General features: G+C 37.3%; 1 protein-coding gene across 2 annotated transcripts in view; it reads right to left on the bottom strand.

Moving 5' to 3' along the window:
• Positions 1–18,835, bottom strand: part of TMEM135 (transmembrane protein 135) — a 192,140-nt gene that overhangs the window by 57,900 nt on the left and 115,405 nt on the right. For both annotated transcript variants that reach the window (XM_067289431.1, XM_067289436.1), the window contains one exon: positions 9,269–9,315. In XM_067289431.1, coding sequence (XP_067145532.1) covers positions 9,269–9,315 — 47 coding nt within the window. The remainder of the gene's footprint in view (positions 1–9,268; positions 9,316–18,835) is intronic.

Genomic DNA, 18,835 nt, shown 5'->3' with positions numbered 1-18,835 from the left:
CTGCCGTGAATCAGCAGAGAGCCAAGATCACAGCGCTGCAAAACTCTGGAACAACTTCTCTTCCAACCAAAAACAAAACCAGAGTAATATTACATGGCATTATATGCTTTAAAGGAAGAAGAAAAAAAAGAAAACAAAAAAAAAGAAAAAATGAAATTCATTGCCAGTCTGGTTACAGATTATGACAGAGAGAGAGAAGGAACGTGCTCTATTCAAATCAAAAAGGTGAAATACTTTGCCAAGATTTATTCTATCGCTTATATAAACATAACGTAAGATTATCTCACCTCTTTAAACTTATTTGTATTTGAAGTGTATGTATGTAACTCTAAATCTCGTGTTCTGCCAACATGTCTGCTAACCTGTAAGCTTATCTTCTCATCCACAGATTACTATTGTAATACCATGCTTTACTTTTGCACACACTAAATAGAAATAACTGATATTTATTTCTAAACTGGCATTTCTTAAAAGACTAAACATTTTCAGCTATCCACCAGATCATCTAAAATACATCAGAAATCAGTTTACACAGAAGTTACCAACACAATGCTTTAAACCACTATTTTTGAGCTATTTATATAAGGACAGTAACAAATATTTGTGTGCTTGAGTGCGTGTGTACATAGAAACATGGGGAAACTATACTTTTTTTTCCAAATTTTATCACCTAACAATTCACTAAGTGTTTTAATGTAATCCTGTAATTCTATAGCTTTTTATCTTCTCATTTATTTTCTAAAGTACTAAAAATCAGAAAATATAAGAGACTATTAAAAATAATCTTTATATGAAAAGGAAACAGTATTTGATACAAATTCCACATAATATAAACTCCAAGCAGTTTTAGCTTGCTCATACTACAGTAAAAAACAAGAGCAGAATTAAAAAGCAAAAATATTTTTTCAGGTATTTGCTTCTGCACAGAAGGGAGCCCAGCTGATGAAATGAGAGAGAGACTGATATGGCACTCGTACCGTACACTAAAAAAAAAAAAAAAAAAAAAAAAAAAAAAAAAAAAGGCACTTTGAAATATCCCATCAAAAATACTTAAAAAATTACAGGATATACATTTCACTGAGAAAGAAGAGTAAATAGCTGTAATTTAGGAGGCTAGAGTTTCATTAATGAGATAGTATAAAGGGCTCTGCAAACAAAAGGACCTTTCTTAAAGGTTTTCGGTGAAGTTATACAAGTTTCAATATTCCATATTAATGACAGTATATGACAGTGCATCTCCATTTTTAGATGTACTTTTCTTTGTATTTTTCATTATTAATTTTTAATCAATATGTAATATAAATTACATTAAGAGATCAAGAGCTTTCTGCTCTGAAGTGTGCAAAGACTGTTATGAAAAACACCAGGTCATGCTTTGTGAAATCACAGCAATAACTTCTGCCTGTTTAAAATTAATGTTTCAGAAAATAACATTTTAAAATATACCTCTATAGAAGGGACTTTATATCCCAATCATCAGAAAAGTCTTACTTCCCGTAATAGCTAGTTTCAAGCTTCTACACAGAGCTTTATATTTCCTTTCCAGGGTTTAGAGCAGATGAATTAAGACGTGTCTATGGTAAATTGGTAGTACATAGTCTAAAGATCAACTGCTATAGCAACCAGTGCAGTAGTCTAACAACACACATGCACACAAACTGCTGGATTTTCTAAGTTTACGTGGGCAGGATTTATATGTAGGTGTTTATTGGGAAGAGACTGAAAGTTTTGTGGATTTCTTCAAACATGTAAAAAAGCACAGCCATTACATCCTCTTGTAACGGTACTCTCACCCACATAAAACCACAGCTTAATATCCAAAATAAAACTGTTACTGAAACAATATTTATTGATTTATACTTAATAAATATTTATTTTACACATTACATGATTTCTCCTGCTTATTCAATTTAATCCATCCAGTTATTCTAGAAAGCTATACTTGACACCCAGTACCATGAACTATTCCAATTGAAATGACATGAAATCATGTTATAATCAAAATCTTTCCACCCATAACCTTATTCCATGCAAACTGCAATTTTTTTAAAGAGAAAAATTAAAAGAAAGAAATAAAAGCGTACTTCTGTTCCAAGATATTTTTTAAAAGGATGCATTTTAAAACAAATCATATGTGACAAGATATGATTCACGGGTAAGACATTTCTTGGAGAAAGCAGCAAGTATTAAGTCCCAGTAGAGTTTAATGACACGTGCAAATTAATTCCTAAATATATGGCAACGCTCCTTTCCTCACACATGCATCTATCTGTCTGTATGTCTGAGAAAAAGGGAGAAAAAAAGAAGTCTGTTTCAACTGTGATTAACTATATCTATGCGTTAAATATATATATATATGATAGATTGCCCTACACTAATTACTGTGCATTACAGTAATAAAAAAAAAAAAGTGGTGCATAATTTCATCACCTTCAGTAGAACTGAGTAGAAACATTTTGAGACAAAATAGAGGTATAAATTAGCATAAAAATACCATAAAAGGAAGACTGAAGAAAAAAGATGACAATAAAATATGCCTCCTCTGTCTGTAAACATAGCATTTCTGCTTATAAAACTATCATCTGTGTTTCTGCTGCTTTCTCCTAGTACATTCTTCTATTTTTTGTCCTGTCTTAGGACATCATCTTTTTTCCTCCCTTGCGTCACTCCTTCCTTCTTTTTCTTACTGTCATCCTTCCTATATTGCTCTTCTGAATTTACCTTTCTTTCTGACTCCCTTCTCACTTTAACTATTCCTGGAGTAATTCTTTTTTCTTCTGCTATTTCAGTTCTGTAACCTTACTGTTTTACTCTGAGATTTAGGACTTTCTTCTTCTCGTAGTCTTGCGGCAGATGCAATAGTCCAACAGACTTTTGAGGAAACTCCAGTAAAAAACGCTGAGACTGCTTGGTGAAGCTTTTAACTAGTGTAAAATATCTCCCTTAGGGAAGGGGTAGGTGGATAATGGGGTTGCAAGAGAGATGAAGGGATATTTTTGTGACCAGAAAATTTTAGCAATAAGATCTGTTTAATTCCTAAAGCCCTCTGAAAGTCTTTACCATTTTCTTGAGTAGGCAGCTGTTTTGATTTGACTTTTTGTTTGCTTTTCTAAGAAGAACAACTAAACCGTGAAACATATTACCTTCCGTTTCTTCTGCTCTATTTGGGGCTGAACAGTACTCAGGGCTGTACCAAGTCCGCCTGTGGAAGCCGGCGTTTTGGGCGAGGTACGTCGCGGGTGATGGCTGGACCCTGCACCTACTGGTTCTCCTTTCCCACCCTGCCACGAAGGGGCCCAGAGAGACCCCTGGGCCTGTCCCTTACCGCAGCTTGCTCTGCAAAGCAGGTCTCCAGCCACTCATGGAGGCAGTGACAACTGCAAGTGCTGGCTCAGAACTAATAACTGGTGAAGAACAGGCAAATGAGGGGCTTCTATTTGCCTTCCCATGTAACAGGAGGACAAAGCCCTCCAAGAGGGTATTTGTTCTACAACTGATGAAAAGAAATACCTTTTCTTCTTACAGACGATAGGAAAAGTACCTGAATATTCCGATTTTCTTAATAATCAACTCCCCAGATCTACTGTACAGTCTTCTCAACCTTTTTGCCACTTTGGAGGCAGAAGCCAGACATGAGAGTGTTGGCAATCAGAGAGAACCATCGGCAAGATGTAACTGCTTGTTCAAAGGACCAATATGCCATTTGTTTTTAAAAATAATTCAAGATAGACATTATAATGAGATACTGAGAAACTTCATTATACTAGAAAAAGAAATACTCAAATGAATTGAGAACAACTCTGTTCTCCCATAGACCAAGATTCATATATCCGTTACAGTGATATTTTCTACTAGTGTGTATCAAGGGAGAGGTATGATCATTTTACAGCTGTATGCTAAACTGATTTTGTTCCCTTTTATCAAATAACTATTAACTGGAGCACTTTCTTTCCAGAAACAACATTAATTAAGCTCAATTTAATAGCCTGTTAACAAGAAGGCTACCTAAAAGGTATCCCAAAATGTGTATCATGTATAGAATATATCTTAAGTCCTTCATGAAGGAGGCAGCTTCAAAGTTTGCAACTCAAATAACTGTCGTTATGTTATGGCTTCTGTAAAGATCATCTTTGGCCATGCTGATACACAGTCACTTTAAAACGACACAAGTCCATGCTCATGCTGAAGGAGCACTTCTGCCTTCCATATTCACCCCAACCACTCAGTACCACTGGCTGTAGTGTCAATGCTAACTACTGTGCACCACGTTATAAGCTAATGATCCACTTGGAAACTACACAGAACAAACGGCAGTTATTGGCAGGTAACCACGTAACTGCAAGAACGTTAGTGGTGCAGGAAAGGCAACCAGAATGGGTGACTGGAGGCAGCCTTTGCTTTTAAATTCAGAGATCTTAATAAACTCCAATAAGACAATTTATATGAACTTATATGAATTTATATGAAAAAAATAAAGAATACTTTACATTTTAATTCTCTGCATGATTTTACTTCTGAGCATCAGTCATATTTTGATATCACAGAGGTATATTTACATTAAGTCTCTTTTTAGGAAGGTTTTAAAATTCAAGTTACACCATTTACATGTGAGGATTTTCTCTTTAATTATGGAAGAGACAGATGTGATTTTGGTGACCAAGTTTGCTACTGCTCTCAGCATCTTTTTGGACATTTTGGTAGTGCGGTAAAAAAAAAAAGGCCAAAAAACTATCCTGGAAATAGAGTTGTTTCAAGATAAAGCAAAGCAGGGTTTTCTGTTTGTTTTTTGGGTCAGTAAATGCTTTTTAGCAGTAAACAGCTTTTCATAGCCAATGGGACAATATTCTGCACAGCCAAGCAGATTTGGCTTTGAATAAGGTGCTTTGCCGAGACCATTCTGAAAGTACTGTAATTCTAACACTATTTTATGCCAGTTAGATCTGTTTACAATTAAGGAAAGGCTGAAGTAATTTCGAGTCGTTACGCAGATGAAATGCAGTTTCATGACTATCCCAGTTCTTTTCTATTTTAGATGACAACAAAGATGGGAAGGCTCTGCCCCAGGACTCTGTTTCGATTCATAAAGTATCCCTCTGAGCGCAGCTCAAAATCTTATCTAAGGAGACCAATGAAGAACTCACACACTGGATAAGACAATGCCCAACTCAGAGGCCCCGGCCAGACAAGCGGGACAGCAATTCTGTGCACTGCTTGAATGACTTCTCTGTTGTCTCTCTTCTCACTGAGTAGCTGTTCTTCTATTATATTTCCATGACTAGAAATCGTGGGAGAACTGTTTTATCTGTGTGTGGCAGAGGCTTCACATTTCTCCCTATACTAGTTTACAGAGTTGCCCCTCACTCCCTGGACTGCTCATGTGCTCTCCGTCACTGCTTTGCTTATGTGTCCCCTCTCCACATATTCTAAAAAATGTAGTGATTTCTACAGCGCACAGCTGTAATCTGGAATTTTTTTTCTAGGAGTGTCTTTCACGTTGCATTCAAAAAGCACAAGGTTATCTTTCTCCAAAGATTTCACTGGCCACTGTCAAATACAGCTTTTTCCATTAATTGTTTCATAATATGACAGCTATTAATGTGAATCAAAAATTGGAAGAGATTCAAGAAGTCAGCTAGTCCATTCCTTTCCTTAAGTGATAATATCCACTTTATCCAAAACCTATTCTTACAGACCTCGAATCTGTAATCCCGTCACAAAGTCTTTTCCGCTGCTTCCTTCTTATTCTTAAGATTTTCTTACTCAGAATCTAAGTGAATTCATGCGTGCTGCAATTTTTTCTTTTAACAAGAAATGTCTTGTTCTGTTATTTCTTGTTCATTCTATCACAATCAGAACTAACTACTCTCATCCTCTTCTCAGCAGTCTTTTACATACATGAAGACAATTATTGCCTCTTTTTTTTGTTAAACAAAACAAAAAAAAATCAACTCTGTTAAATAAATCATGTTTTCTAGACGCCAGATCATCATCTCTGAGCTCTTGACTGTTCCACGTTGTTCTTGGTGCATAATAATCAAAACAGACCACAAGAAAGTACTGAGAACTTTTTAAATTTTAAGTACAACAAAAAGATAACTTCATATACCTTGCAAGCTCTCATCCTGTTTATACATCCTGTTACAGCGTTTCCCTTTCTTGTGGCAATGTGACATTATTGACTTCAGCTGGCAGTTTACAACTACTACTCATATATTTTTTTAAGAGAAATGCTCTCTAACCAGTGGCTTCCCCACAGCTGCATATGTCTATTACCTCAAAGTTGTCCTTATTGAACAGCTTTGTATTTTTTTCAGCTCCTATCTCCAGTTAGTATTTACCTGAATTTCAATTCCATTCAAAGTAATTGCGGTCCCACCCAGCAGTTATATGCACACACATAATAAGCATTTACTCTAATGGTATTATGTTAAAAAAAAAAAAAAAAAAAAAAGAGGTCATTACATAAAAATATTCAACCGAGGACCCAAGTAGGTGATTGTCAACCCAGTCGTCTGCCTTTGATGGTGCAACTCTGAAGCCCTGCGATGTGGTACTGCTATTGCTAGTACGAGGCTGCAGGCTCTGAACCACGTTTGCGAGGCCTGGGGACCGAGGCTTGCCAGGCCGGCCCCGTCCGAAACTCTCTTCACCTGCCTGTAGCTCTGTTTCACTTGGTTGAGCTGTGACAGCAATTTCTAATTGATCAGGTGCCTGCGGCTGATTTGTTTTACTCCTATTTATCTTTGTACGGTACACCCGCGGCTCTACGCAGATACCAGTAACAAGCAATCATTCCGTGCAGAACGAAGTACTTACGACACCAACCCCATGACGCAGGGCAGAGAGACGCAGGCCTGGTACGATAGCGCGGCCTTGAGAAACGGCACAGAGGAGTACAGGCGCGGGACGATAAGGGATGCACAGGCTGGCACCGTTATAGCCCCCTTGGCTATAAACAACTCACTAATGGTCAGCTAAAAAATGCAGACCTGGAACTGGACAAAACTGGTTTTAAGGGCAACTTAGAAATAGTATCTAAATATAAAGGTGCCTATATAGTGCACCGTATGTAGTAAACTGTACTAATGAAGAAAGACAAAGGTGTAAATATTTGTTGACAAACATATAAAAATGACCCAAGTGGGTCCCAGGGGGAGAAAGCAGAAACCATCAACATGAACATGATATTCCTACTGGCAAAGAACTCAAAATACTGTCCACTTGCTGTAACACCCCCTCACCGCCGACACCAGCGTGAAACCACCAGCCTTAGGGCCCAGAGGAGCAGTAGAAGAGTGGGCATAACATAGAGGAAAGAGGTAGAAACTAAAAAGTGGGTGTGTTATAACTGTAATTGTATTATTACTATTATTGCACCTTTTTCTGTATATAAATAATCTAACTGCATTATTATTCTTTGTCTGCAATAATTAGATTTAGCCTAATGAAGATTCTTGAATTAGACATCTAAGATTTTCATTATACTACCAAGAAATTGTTGGTTTTTTAGGTATGTGTGAATATACATATATATACACACACCTTATATATATATGTAAGGAAGATTTTGAGTGTAGCAACATACAACCACTGAAAGCAATTCTGTCAGACTATTATCCAGCCAGTTTTGTGCCATTATCTAATGGCATTTTCACCTAGACAATGCATCTCTGACGTATTTATGAGAATATCATATGAATCACCGTGAAAAACTTCTAAACACAATACTCATTACAATCAGAAAAAAGCAAATAAATTGGTCTGACCTAATTATTTTTTGATAAATCTGACTTATTCGTTTTATTGTTTTTATCTGTGGTTACAAAAAACATTTATTCCAATATTTTTTTCTGAGAGTTAAAGTGAGACTAATGGACCTATAATACCTGGTTCTGGTAATACTGGTTCACAACACCAGTGAGAAAGGAAGCAAACACTCCTGAAGATTGCTCTACGGGATATCTATCAATTCTGGCATGGAGGCACTAATTTTAGAAGAGAGAAAGTAGTCTGGAATCCATTCAGCTGTCTACTTCACATTGTCAGGTTGGTAAGGGATTTGCCAAATATTTCTGGGCTCTGGTCAGTTCTCATTTATTCAAAGACAAACAGGACACAATTAGTTTCCTCCAAAAATTATACAGCATTTATAACTTTGGCCAGCATTTTACTGTTTTTGTTTTTTCTTCTTTTTCTTCTAAATCAGCATTCACACAGACAGGTGTCTAACATCTACATTACAAGTAAAATTCTCAGAGGCTGTCATGTCGTAACTCTGAATAGTAGTACAAAATAAAACAAAGAGAAGATTGACAATATAAGGATTTTAATGCATGACTGATGAAAGAAGGAATGCTTTTTAGAAGCTTTTAAAATAATATCATTTCCCCATCCACAGACTGTTCTTGGCCAATATTCATAAGTAATTCCAAGGCCATGGATTTATGAAAAAACAAGCTAAAGCTTCTAAAGTTTTGCAATTATCAGGGGATCATATGGCTTGCAGAACCATAGATGGCTACATGCCACAGAAATCTACCACAGAAAATTCTAAGTCAAAGGGCTGTAGTTACAGGCTACACTAACGAGCAAACAACCATCCAACTAGAGTTATAATAAAATAATTTAGGGGATCTGGTATTTAAAAGGGAAGCACTGAAGAGTTTAATACCTTTGTTGTATATTTCTTCCAGACCAAGAGAAAAAAAAAGTTTTAAAATGCGTGCCTGTTTTAAAAAGGGAATGTAACTGATAACTTGTGAAAAAGTATGTGAAACAAGTTTAGTTTAAAATTAAAAGAAGGCAGTCACACCTGCATATCAAATATTTGTTATTACATAAGCCTATGAAATCTCAGTTTCCTATTCTCCTGAATTTACACTGAAAAAATCAAACATTATCTTCTGGGCAGTAAACTATTTAAGAACTTACAGAGAAATTAGAGATTTCCACAGTTTTCATGTTACGTAAAGTTAGATATCCAGGGTCTAAATTATGAGATGAGAGGAGGCTTCTCAAATTATCGGCACCTCTTAAATTATGTAGCACCTTGAGGAGATTTAAAGCATTCAACTCAGCATTTCCCTTTTTAGTCCAATTATGTTCCCAGCATTAGTTTTCTAATGCCATGGAAGCACTCTACTCAATTCGAAACGCCCAAATCGAGAATATACAAAAGTTTTCCTATGAATACCAAAGTCAAGTAAGCTGTTAGAAATGCTGTTTAAAATAATCTTTACAAACATAAACATATATACCAGCAACATACCTGAAAAAGAACATGAACAGAGCAGCTGTGATGCAGAACAAAAGGACCTACAAGAAGGAAAAAAAGTATTATTACCTAAAAGGTCACACTGCTATTGTACATTCTGGATCACGATGATTTTACAACTGTTACAATACAAGTTAGACTTTATTTTCTATCCCCGATAGGGCAGAATTTAAATCTTCAAAAAAGATTCTCACTGATTCTTTGGGTTGACCCTGCATAAGTTAATAAAAATATGAAATCCAAACCTGGGTAGTGGGATGACAGACACAGCAAAGGATATCACTTCAAATAGTCTAGAATTCTCTTTTTTCCCCATAGAAAGTTTCACATTCCCCGTGAGTAATGTGTTTTTAAATATAATCAAGTAAAATATAAATAAATAGAAATATATCAAGTTTGTGCATCATAAAGATTAGATATGGATGACAGTGTGCAGGAATGGAAACTTAAACATTATCTTTTCTCTCACTTTCCTTTTGATTTATTCAAACACTTTTTATGTGATTCAAATATACTTTGACTTTATTTGATTCAAACTTTTATTTATTCAAATGTGAAAAGCAGTAAATTTATGATGCCAGACAGCTGCTTCTGCTTAACTGCTTCTAGGCAAGTCTGAAAGTAGACAGCTCTGTTCCCAACACGAGTTTCCTTTCTGCTCAGTTTGCCTCAGGGGAATCACGTAACTCACTTGGAATAATCTGCTCATGCTCTGGATGAACAACGTGGCTCTACAAGAGTCCGTGAGCCAATTTAGCAGCTCCACACCACTGGAAGGGGAATGTCTCCCTTCTTCCTCCCATTCCCTCTGCTCCCAGAGCAATGCTCTTACCTCCTCCTCATCACCTGCTCACAAATGCTGCGGAAAGCTGACTTTGGAGAGTTTTCTGACAACTTAGTGAGATAGGAGAACACTGGAAGGGCATAAAAGCACCCAAGCAGGCACAGGCAGAAGGGGAACCTCAGTGCCAGGAGCAGAGAAAGGGGAGAAAGAGGATGAAGCTGTTCTACTTGAGAGAGCAACAAGCCATTATATCAACCCAGCTGCCTGTACAACTGCAGGCAGCATTCGCATACAGCTTATTCAGGAACAACTATACTGTGCTTTAAAATTATAATCTGCCTTAATCCATGCTAACTTTGCCAGCTACAGCTTGAGAAAGAAAATACTGTTCCATTCTAGATACAATGACCCACATTCATACTAAAATTTAGGAGAAAACAGTTACAGCCAAATTGCAAGTGTTTCAAAAAAATGCTAATACTTGTCTTCAAGAGTTTTAGAAGTTTGAACATGATAGGATATGGATGACTTGAATAAGTGAAAAGCAAGGAAATGTTGGCAGGAGTGCATATTTGAAGGTTATAAACACATGCAGACCAATGGATTAGTTTGGTACGTGTTCATATAGATTCAAAAGTGTGATAAAAACTTGAATAGGCAAAGTTTCAGGAAAAAAAAAAAAATCTTACAATGAGACCACATTGCTTTCCACAGTCCTCTGGCATGTGACTTTAAATTAGGCCAGGCAAGACATCATAACTTTTACTGTTTAAACTATCCATTGTTTTTTATTCCTTTTCCTTTGCTAGTACATGTTTAAAAATCATGGTTTATTACTCAGCATCAAAAATGTGAACATCTGAAATCATTTTATATGAAATCATTAGGGTAAAGTGAGGACAATGATGTATTTCAGTTCAGACTAAAAGTGAAAGCAGACTTAAACCCGAGTTCTACCCAGAAAGATCTGCCCTAACCCTCCACAGTTCAAAACATATTTAACCATTCCAAAAACAATTGTCACTTCTCTTGATGCCATTTTTGGAGGACAGGAAGGACAAGAATTCCTGACAGATTTGACAACTCCAATTTCTCAATGATATTGAGAAATCTCAATGATATTGAGAAATAAGTGAGAAATGGCAAAGCACCAGCTTCTTGAAGAAAAGCATGCCTTTGCCAATTAAAACTACTTTTCTTACTAAATATTCTCTCTTGCTTTCTCTTCTTTTCCTTCTTTACCATTTTTAATGAGTTTGATAGCAAGACCTAAAATACTCAAGCAAACAGAGGATGGGACAGTAACTTCCATAACCAAAAAAAAAGAGAGAGGGAAAGAAAAACAATGCTAATAACTAACCTGGCTACACTATGACGACTATGATGACAGAACACTATGGGGGTAGGGAAAAAAAAGGAAGTGAAAGTAAAGTATTGATTCATTTCTTAACGAGAAAGGAAAACCTATGCAGAAAGATTAAAAAGGGCTCAAGTATTCAGTATCTAGTTTGCTTTTGATCTTCAAAGAAAAGACAAATTGTGATTAAATAAAGGTAAGAAACGGGGCAAAAGGGAAACGGGGCAAAAGGGAAACGGGGCAAAAGGGAAACGGGGCAAAAGGGAAACGGGGCAAAAGGGAAACGGGGCAAAAGGGAAACGGGGCAAAAGGGAAACGGGGCAAAAGGGAAACGGGGCAAAAGGGAAACGGGGCAAAAGGGAAACGGGGCAAAAGGGAAACGGGGCAAAAGGGAAACGGGGCAAAAGGGAAACGGGGCAAAAGGGAAACGGGGCAAAAGGGAAACGGGGCAAAAGGGAAACGGGGCAAAAGGGAAACGGGGCAAAAGGGAAACGGGGCAAAGGTTGAATAATAGAATCAGGTTGGATGGGACCTACAGAGGTAGATTAGCCCAACCGCCTGCTCAAAGCAATTCCAGTTGGAGCAGATTGCTCAGTGACCTTGATCAGTTGAGTTTTGAGCATCTCCAAGGATGGAGACTCCACAATCTGGAAGACTGAATGCAGAAAGAACAATTAAATTATATTCCTATAAATAATTAGAGAATCAGAGAAATGTTGAGGTTTGAAGGGACCTCTTGGACCATTGTCCAATGCAGTGTCAAATACAACGGTTGCCCACAGCCATGTTCAGTTGGGTTTTGAGTATCTGCATCACTGGGCAACCTGTTCCAGTGTCTAACCACCCTCAAAAAAAAAAAAAAAAAAAAGGGGGGGGGCTGTTTAAGTAGTTTCTTGTGTCTCAATTTGTGCCCATTGCCTCTTGTCCTCTTGCTGGGCATCACTGGTAAGAGTCTGGCTCCATCTTTATTCTCTCCCATCAGGTATTTACACACATTGCTAAGATCCCCCCTGAGCCTTCTCTCCTCAAGGCTAAACAGTCCCAGCTCTCTCAGCCTCTCCTCGAATGACAGATCCTCCAATCCCTTAACCACCTTTGTGGCCCTTTGCTGGACTCACTCCAGCAGGTCCCTATCTCTCTTGTACCGGGGAGCCCCGCACTGGACACAGCACTCCAGGTGTGCTCTCACTAGGGCTGGGTAAAGAGGCATGATCACCTCTCTCAACCTGCTGGCAACGCTCTTTCTGATGCAGAAAAAGGAGGCTGTTGGCTGTCCAGGACACAAGGGCGCACTGCTGGCTCACGTTCAACTTGGTGCACACCACAGCCCTCAGGTCCTTTTCTGCTGAGCTGCTTTCAAGCCAGTTGGCCAACTCTCTCTGCTGTTACCTGGGGTTATTCCTCCCCAGATGCAGGAATTGGCATTTCCCTTTGCTGAACTTCATGAGGTTCCTGTCAACCCAAACCTCCAGCCTGTCGAGATCCTTCTGAATGGCAGCAGAATCCTCTGGTGTATCAAAGAGTTCTCCCAGTTTTGTATTGTTTGCAAACTCACTGAAAGTGCAGCCTGCCCACTCGTCCAGGTCATTAATGAAGATATTACTGGCCCCAGTATTGACTCCGGGGGTACACCACTAGCCTCTAGGTGGACTGTGTGCTGCTGACCACAACCTTTTGAGCCTGTCAGTTCAGCCCAGCCACCTTTCAATCCACCTATCAATTTGTCTATCACCTGCATTCTATTTGGCAAAACTTTAGCATTTAATCTTAAAGTATTTAAAAAACTTGCTGAATCAGCTTACAGTTATCAGCTGTCTTCCAGAACTTAACATGCTCTTTGAGAAAAACAAGATGTCAAAGACCTTGGCTAGATGGAAAAGAACAAACTAGTATCTATCTTCATAAATGAGAAGTCCATGGCATATTAGATAGTCAGCCTGTCTAATATCCAGAACTGTCCCAGAATAAATTATTTGAAAGGGTCAGTTTATAAACATCTAGATAACAACATGATAAGAAACAACCAACACTGCCAACAAATTAATTAAAATTATTCCAATTTTCTTCTTTGACAGACATAGGGAAAGCAGACAGTGTAATCTACCTGAACTTTAATTCACCTTTATGGCAGTCTCATATATTAAGAAAGTGGGCATAGAGCTGGTTTAAAAACAGCACAAGAGAAAAGTCTATCCATTAACAGTTCATTATCAGACTACAAATGCATTCTAACTGAGGTCACAGAAGAGACTTCCCTAGTCTTGTCTTTTCAGTAATGACTCTAATTATGGAATAGAGAGTATGCTATAAAACTTACTGAAATCCTTTAGAGGTTAGGTCTGTGTGTAAAGTGATCAAATTGCCCAAAGTCAACAAGATCAAATTCAATAAAAATAAATACAAAGTACTTAGCAGGAGAAATCACATACACAAAAAACATACGAGGAAACAACTGCACAGGCAATATGAGAGTGTAAGAAATTCCATAGATCACAAATAAATACACGTCAGCAACGTGAATGCTGCAGAAAGCACTGTAAAATAGCATTGTGGGCTGTGTTTAGGATTGAAGGAGGTAAGAATACACTACACTATATGCCCTAGTGCTAGTGACTTCTCCCCTGAAAAATTAGTGTTGGGCACTACTGTAAAAGAAAAATGTAGACAAAACAAGACAGTTCAAAAAAGGACAATGAAAATAACAGTTGTGTAAAGAGTCAAGAATTGCATTTGCTTTAACTAGAAAAGATGAGCTAATGAGCAACGTAAGAGCCTTCCAATATGCACAAAGTTATAATCATACACTGCTAAATTTCTCTCATTGTCCATCAACTACCGAAGGAGAAAAACTGAGCTAAATCTATAGCAAAGACCATTTAGGTTAGATATTAGGAAGAGCTTTCTCTACAGGGTAATGATATACTAGAACAAGTTGCCTAGGAGGTTGAGGAATATCCTTTATCAGTGGAGTTTAAAACCAGTAGAGGCAAATAACTATCAGAAATGCTCTGGGTATGCTTGACACTATCTCAGTATGGAAGGCAACTCAAATCTCTCAAGCGTTGCTTCCAGCCTAACATTTATACAATTCAAAGACAGTAAAACTTGCAGCTAAAATAGACTGTTCAAAACTGCATAGTTCAACATGGAAAGCCCAGTTATTGTGCTGTCTTCTTATCATAGTACAAAAGGGAAGAAGGGTCACTGTGTTCCAAAATTAAGGTATATACTGTCAAAATAAACCTTTTTTTCAGCCTAACGTGCACCTATTCTACATAATTTTTATGTAGCATCCTCAGTATTTATAATATGCAATAGCTATTTTGCAGCAAAGGCCCAAATTTAAGAATAACTATACTAAAAAACAGAAAATACTAAAACCTACAAAAACATAATTAAATTTTTTGAGTGAATTTAAGCCCCAAAATTGTATCCAGTGAGCAGGAAGACTGCTTTGGGGTTTTTCTTGTACAGTCCATCTCTTTCTGATTTATGATACAAGGTCAACAAATCGTGCTTGGCAACATACAGACCTTGAGACTTTCCAGCTGCAGAAACAGCTATAAGAAGCAGACAACCTAAATGTTTCTAATGAGAATGATACATCCCTAAATGTTTTAATATTTTTAATGAGATCCACACAGATTAAAAGAAAAAAGAAAAAAAACTATGCTACCTCATATTAGATGTGTTGTTTATACTAAACTTTAATAAAAAAGTGTAAAGTTGCTGACAAGACTTGGAGGCACGTTTTCCAGAAGAGCTCTGCGGGCTGACAAAGCCAAATTTTTTTTCAAGAAAGCTTAACCCCATTTAAACAGCATCATGAGGCAACACTCAGCCATTCCCAGTTCTGAGTACACGAAAAAGTTCTAGCTGAAAGCAGTTAGCAGTAGGTCCAATAGCATCGGCAGTAGTGTACAGGCAACTTCCCCTCACAGCCACATCCAGAGATAGAAATCTTGGACCAGTGAAAGCAGAAGTAACACTGACAAAACCATTAAAACCACTCTCAAGTTTCATGTACTCTGACACTTCATGTGCACTACCTAATCCTAGGGTTACTTGTATTTTTATTAAGCACAGGACATGAAATGATGAGGAAGGAAGAGCTACACAAAACAGTTAGGGTCAGGTAAAGGACTGCTGAATAATCTGCTGAATAATATTTTCTCATTACTCTCGCTATCATATGGTTGTTCTTGCAGACAAGACTATCATGAGGTAGGTAATATTCAGAGTGGAATGAGCAATGGAGATAATAGACTGATAAGAGAATATTTTTTCCCCTCTGATATTTGTAGAATGCAAGAAGCCCATCCCACTCACTCAGCTGCACTGAAGGTTGGCAGTACTTGTTAGCATAGGGAGGTATAAGAATAAGATTTGAAAGGTAAAAGTCAGCAAAGATAATCATGGTAGCCTTGTTTGCGAGAACATCCATATGATAGAGAGAAAAAAGAGAAAATGTGAAGCCCTTTTATCTTCTCCAGCCCTTTCAAAAGAAAGAGACATTCACCCTCATACTCATCTTGTAGCCCCTGAAACATGAAACAGATAACCAGCCATTAAATAATTCAGCTCAGCACCAATCCCATTTTGAAATGTCCTCCAGAGTCTCGTTGCCAGGGCTTCCCAAGCAGCAAAAGCCTGGAGATTCAAGCCCCCAGCACAGAAATAGATCAAGACGACACACATTTTCTCGTACCCAAGATGGCTTTTACTCAGGTTTCCTGGACTTCATCGTACCCTGGCTGTTCCCTCCCTAACACACCCTGCACTTTGCATTCACAGATGTGCAGAAACTTTGTTGTGATGTGCCAAATAAAAAAGTTGCTCACTGGAGGTTGATGGTATCTCCCATACAGTCAGAATAAGAGCCGGACTGAAGTCTGTGGTAAGGTCACATAAATTTTGTAATTAAAAAAAACCAAACACTGAAGATGCATGTAATCTATGTAAATGAAGACAAAAGGAGTGAAGAGGGACAAATCAGCGATATTAACTGGCAGAAGCATTTAGAATGTCAGAGCTACAATTCATCACTGAATAGTGTTAAAACCAACTAACAGAAGACACGATTGTTTCAACTACTGGCACATCAACACTTGACTTCAAGCATATTCATGAAATGCAAAAACAACACCTTCTTAATCAACCTCTTAGCAATTCATGTGAGAGCGATATCTACACTTAATGATAAGAAAAAGTTACTCTCAGTTCTTGAAGGCTGTATGCTACAGAAAGCAAGAACTGTCAGCTAACTTCTGTCTGAAGAAAACTTTATTGGTGAAAATAATGGAAAATGAACAACCTTGTCGACATTTGACTAAAAGCCACAAAGAAAAGAAGGTGGACTTGCTATTATGCATTTTTAATCGGTAACTAATGACTATGGCCACATTTGTAGAAATATTAAGGATTTAATACTAATATTCATTTGCTTTCTCATATTACTGCTGTTTAATTCAGATTTCCAGTTTTACGAGCATTTTCTGACCAACCTACATGTAATTAGAAGCTTTGTATAGTAGTCTCAAACTTTTACTCCTAAAATACATGATCCAGACAAAACAGCTATTTCATTTATTTTTAAAACCTTAAAACAAGCCACCTGCTGTTTATCCACATAAGAACAGCCTAGTACTTTCTCTGCTGAGAGAGACTATAAACACTCCATTGACCTTTATATATCCAGTTGAATAGTAGGAGGGTAGTTGCAATATCTTTTATTAGACCATCTAACACAGAGATGAAGGAAGACATTCCTTCACACTTTTGAGTCTGAATCCATTCTTCAGATTCACCTCTATTTCAGACATGAGGAAAGGTTTACGTTTCCAAAAAGCCATTCTGTTTTTTCCATAAATATTACTTGGTCTAATAACAAAAATACTAGCTTTACCGATAAATCAACAGAGCTACACAAACAGCACAGTTATATTTTGGTGTAAATCATAGAAAGTTGTCAACTGTTGCTTGTAACTCTTATCTTTTATTTAAAGACATGTTATTGCTTCAATAAAAAAGCTTTCTACGACTCTTATCACTAAGATTATCTCTTAAACAAGCTTCCTTTAATAAAAATCATAATGGAAATAGATATCCAGATTAACGTAATGGCCTTTTACGTCAAAAACAGAAAAAAACTGAGCATGGAATATCTCTTTTTTATTTGTGCATTAATGTAAACAGTAGTTTCCTAATCAATGACTGTCTTTACAAAGTGGATATGCTGTTCTTTCCCAATAATATAATAAATATCTTGTAAAAAAGGCATAAAGTCATTCTATAATTGTACAGTAGTTAAAGGGGATGGAAATTATAGAATCATTCTGATTAATTAGACAAATATATTAGAAGTTGTAGAAAATAATTTATATGCAAATAGGCACCAAGTTTAATTATGTTCAGCTGTCTGAAATCTGATCTGATGATGAGTCTTGCTAATGTAAGTAGTTATTTTCTATTATTTTTTCATGCCCTAGGCAAGAAATTATCATATTAATTATTTGATGGAACGATTTACCATTAGCTGACCATAGGTCTGATGTGACAGTTACATCTTTACATATTAGGGACTAAAAACCAGACCTAAAACCATGAGCTGCTAATAGTATCAACCATACCTTCATAGTTCACTGCAATAAACAGCACTCTCTCTCTGACGTGGTACAGAGGACAACTGTAACAGAAACTTACTGATAGATTAGATCAGCAGTGGATTTGGAAAGTGATTTTCCTGAGTACTGAACTAGTTTCTATCTGTTCTCCCCGTCTTAGTTCTCTATATGCTCTCCCAGGTGATTAAAAAAAAAAAAAAAAAATCACAAAAGTTGTTAGGGTCCTATTGCCCCCTTCCTCCTACTCTTTCCACCTCTTATGCTTCCTGTCTCTTTGGGCTAACACACTGGGTGCTCCGGCAAGGAATGCTAGTATAACTTCATTCTTAGCAGTTAGAGAGCTAAAATACTAGGAGAGACAGCTACAAAGAACAATTCAATACCTGGAATACATAACTTGCACTAAAACTAAAGATGTCAGTATCTCAATACTTTCGGCTTATTCAAGAGAAGATGCAGAGGTGGCTTGAGCATCCCAACAAGAACCTAACAAGAACCTAAGGGAGTAAAGACTTTTCTTTAATCTAGATGACAAAGACATACAAGGGCTAGAACCTGAGGTCTGCCAAACTCAGACTAGTAAGCAGGTGTCTTTTTCACATCAGGGACATACAGTTCTGTAAAAACTGATACAGAAGTCCAAAATCTGGCACAGAATTAACTAAACACATACCCCATAATCAAATATTACTCTCACAACCTACTGGGCACACCTATGTAAATACAAAGCTTGGCATTGTTATTCTGGTTATTCTGAAGTCAAATACTAACCTCTCTTTCTCTCACTAATCCAAAAC

The sequence above is a fragment of the Apteryx mantelli genome, chromosome 1 (assembly GCF_036417845.1).
Source record: "Apteryx mantelli isolate bAptMan1 chromosome 1, bAptMan1.hap1, whole genome shotgun sequence".
Taxonomy (NCBI): domain Eukaryota; kingdom Metazoa; phylum Chordata; class Aves; order Apterygiformes; family Apterygidae; genus Apteryx; species Apteryx mantelli.
The sequence above is the reverse complement of the archived record's forward strand: the minus strand, read 5'-3'. Positions and strand labels throughout refer to the sequence as shown.